This window comes from Labrus mixtus, chromosome 22 (genome assembly GCF_963584025.1).
Source record: "Labrus mixtus chromosome 22, fLabMix1.1, whole genome shotgun sequence".
NCBI classification, from domain to species: domain Eukaryota; kingdom Metazoa; phylum Chordata; class Actinopteri; order Labriformes; family Labridae; genus Labrus; species Labrus mixtus.
Window position 1 is genome coordinate 21,317,564 of NC_083633.1, and position 2,500 is coordinate 21,320,063.

General features: G+C 46.2%; 1 protein-coding gene across 1 annotated transcript in view; it reads right to left on the reverse strand.

Annotated features, from left to right (window-relative positions):
• Positions 1-2,500, reverse strand: part of shank3b (SH3 and multiple ankyrin repeat domains 3b) — a 44,023-nt gene that overhangs the window by 19,281 nt on the left and 22,242 nt on the right. The window contains exons 3-7 of the mRNA XM_061029263.1: positions 2,164-2,335; positions 1,783-1,986; positions 1,449-1,520; positions 1,046-1,154; positions 81-232 (exon numbers count right to left, since the gene is read on the reverse strand). Coding sequence (XP_060885246.1) covers positions 81-232; positions 1,046-1,154; positions 1,449-1,520; positions 1,783-1,986; positions 2,164-2,331 — 705 coding nt within the window. The 5' untranslated portion in view covers positions 2,332-2,335. The remainder of the gene's footprint in view (positions 1-80; positions 233-1,045; positions 1,155-1,448; positions 1,521-1,782; positions 1,987-2,163; positions 2,336-2,500) is intronic.

Consider the following 2,500-nt stretch of genomic DNA (forward strand, 5'->3'; position numbering starts at 1 on the left):
TTAGATAAACCTCCTCGAGTGTCGCCATGTTTGTTTACACCGTGCTGTCACTGTTACAGAGTGGAGTGTGTTTCGCTCACAGTGAGGGAGGTGCTGTTCCTGCAGAGGACGGCCCGGTGCAGAGCCGTGATGCCATCTCTGGTCCTGAAGTCCAGGTGAGCTCCTCCACTGCGGAGGACTTTAATCAAATCACAGCTCTCCTCCAGCTGGACGGCGAGAGTCAGAGGACACTCTGAGACACAAACACAACCGACACGCCGAGGTTATTACTTTCCCGAAGTAAGAACAACATCACAGGAAAGACAATAAAGACGTGGGTACAGAGGACACAGGGGTCATGTCGTTAGAGACTCGTCAGGGAATGTGGAGGTTTTGATTACCTGAGGAGCACAATTATACACACACGTTACATAACGGCTTTTAATGTTATTTTGAATAGCAGGTTTTGAACTCATTCAACTGTTGAATAAGTCTGTCAAAGTTTTCTTAAAGGTCACATATTCTGTAAAATCCTCTTCTCCATGTTCCTCTAACATGTGTCTCTAGTCTGTCTACAAACCCCCCAATGATGAGAAAAGTCCATCCTCTCCGTCTTCTGCCTGCTCCACTTTTCAGAAAATGTGTGCTCAAACAGGCCGTTTGGAGATTTTCCCTTCATGACATCACAAAGGGCAGTAGCCCCTCCCCCAGGTGGGTGACACTCCCACAGCTAGGTGTTTGTTCTGTCCTCTGAGTCTGCCTTCTCACCGTAAACAATAGGACATGGAGCCAGAAAGCACCGAGTACACCCAAGCCCTTCCAGAGAGGGGGCGTGGTCAGACACAGCTCATTTACATATTTAAAGGTACAGACACAGAAACAGCCTGTTCTGAGCACGGCTGAAATAGAGGGGTTTATAGACATGATCAAATACAGGATCAGAGTGGATTTAGAACAAGAAACTTCACACTTGTTTTGAGGAGCTCTGAGACTTATTTAAACTGAAGAAGAGGAGGAGGATATGTGACCTTTAAATCTGACATTAGCTGTGTGTATTCCTGCTCACCCCCAGTGTCAGAGTCATGGAAGTTGGGGTCCAGGCCTTTCTCCAACCATTTTGAAACCTTCTCCACGTTCTTCTGATGAACATGCTCCATGAAGCGCTTCAGGTTGGCCTGAAGAACACAAACATGGAGTCAGTGAGGGAGAACATGTTCACGATCAAACACTTGAAAATCTGTGTGTGTGTGTGTGTGTGTGTGTGTGTGTGTGTGTGTGTGTGTGTGTGTTCATGTATGTGTGTGTGTGCATGTGTGTGTGTGTGTGTGTGTGTGTGTGTGTGTGTGTGTGTGTTCATGTATGTGTGTGTGTGCATGTGTGTGTGTGTGTGTGTGTGTGTGTGTGTGTGTGTGTGTATGTGTGTGTGTGTGTGTGTGTGTGTGTGTGTGTGTGTGTGTGTGTGTGTGTACCTTGGTGTGTAGCTTGGCCAGCTGTTTATCGTCCACGTAGCTCTGCGTGTAAACTCTCCGCTTGTAACGAAACTGAAATGAAAAGGTGAAACATCAGTGCTGGTCTGAGTTCAGACGAAAGATGCTCACACAGATATTATTTATTTTTTATTTTCTAATGTCTTCATCGGAGAGAGAGGACAGTGGATAGAGTGTAAATCCTTAAAGTAATAATAATATAATATATTATAATCTAATAAAGTACAGAGAATCTAAACTGAGTTGAATTAGTTTGACAGATAAAGATAAAAACATGAGATTCATCCCTGGATGTGAAATGTTTTTTATACTCTACCTCCAGGTATGGGATGGGCGTGATGGGAGGAAGAGGATACTCCTTCAGCAGCCGCTCCTCGTCCAGAAACTTTCCGGCTCGGCCGTTGAACGCCGGCTGGAAGAGACCATAGTTCAAAACATCCGACAGAGACTGAGTCAACGTCACCAGAACCCTCTGCTTACTGGTCCAAACTGGTAACTCTGGGTCCAACCGCAAACACTTCTGAGAGGGCCAGAGACAGACAGACAGAGAAAGAGACAGACACAGACAGACACACACACAGGTTTGTCCTGCTGATTCGTTCTTTTTGTTGTTCTTTTTTTATCCTCTCCTGATATACAAACACAGCTTACACCTCTATTTCTGTAAAAATCTGTAGATATATTTGTGTTTTTTTACCGTCTGCTGCAGGTCTGGAATGCCAATGCGGACGACGATGCTGTTTCCGGAGGGCGTGTCATCTCCGTCGTCGTCCCTGGTGACAGCAGAGCCAATGGGGTTGCCGTTTGTAACCGCCTGTTGGCGCGGGCGATCATGTTTGGTGTCAGCAGCCGGACTCAGAGGCATGTGGCTGAAAAACACAAACACACAAAAAAGATATGGACCGTGGTCATCCTGAGTGAGAGCATAGCGCCCCCTGTAGTTCAGAGAGCTTATTGAACAACGAGCCAAAATGGCCGTGAGAGTGAAGACAGAGGATCAGACTTTAAGGAAACATGCAGCAGTCAGTATGTCC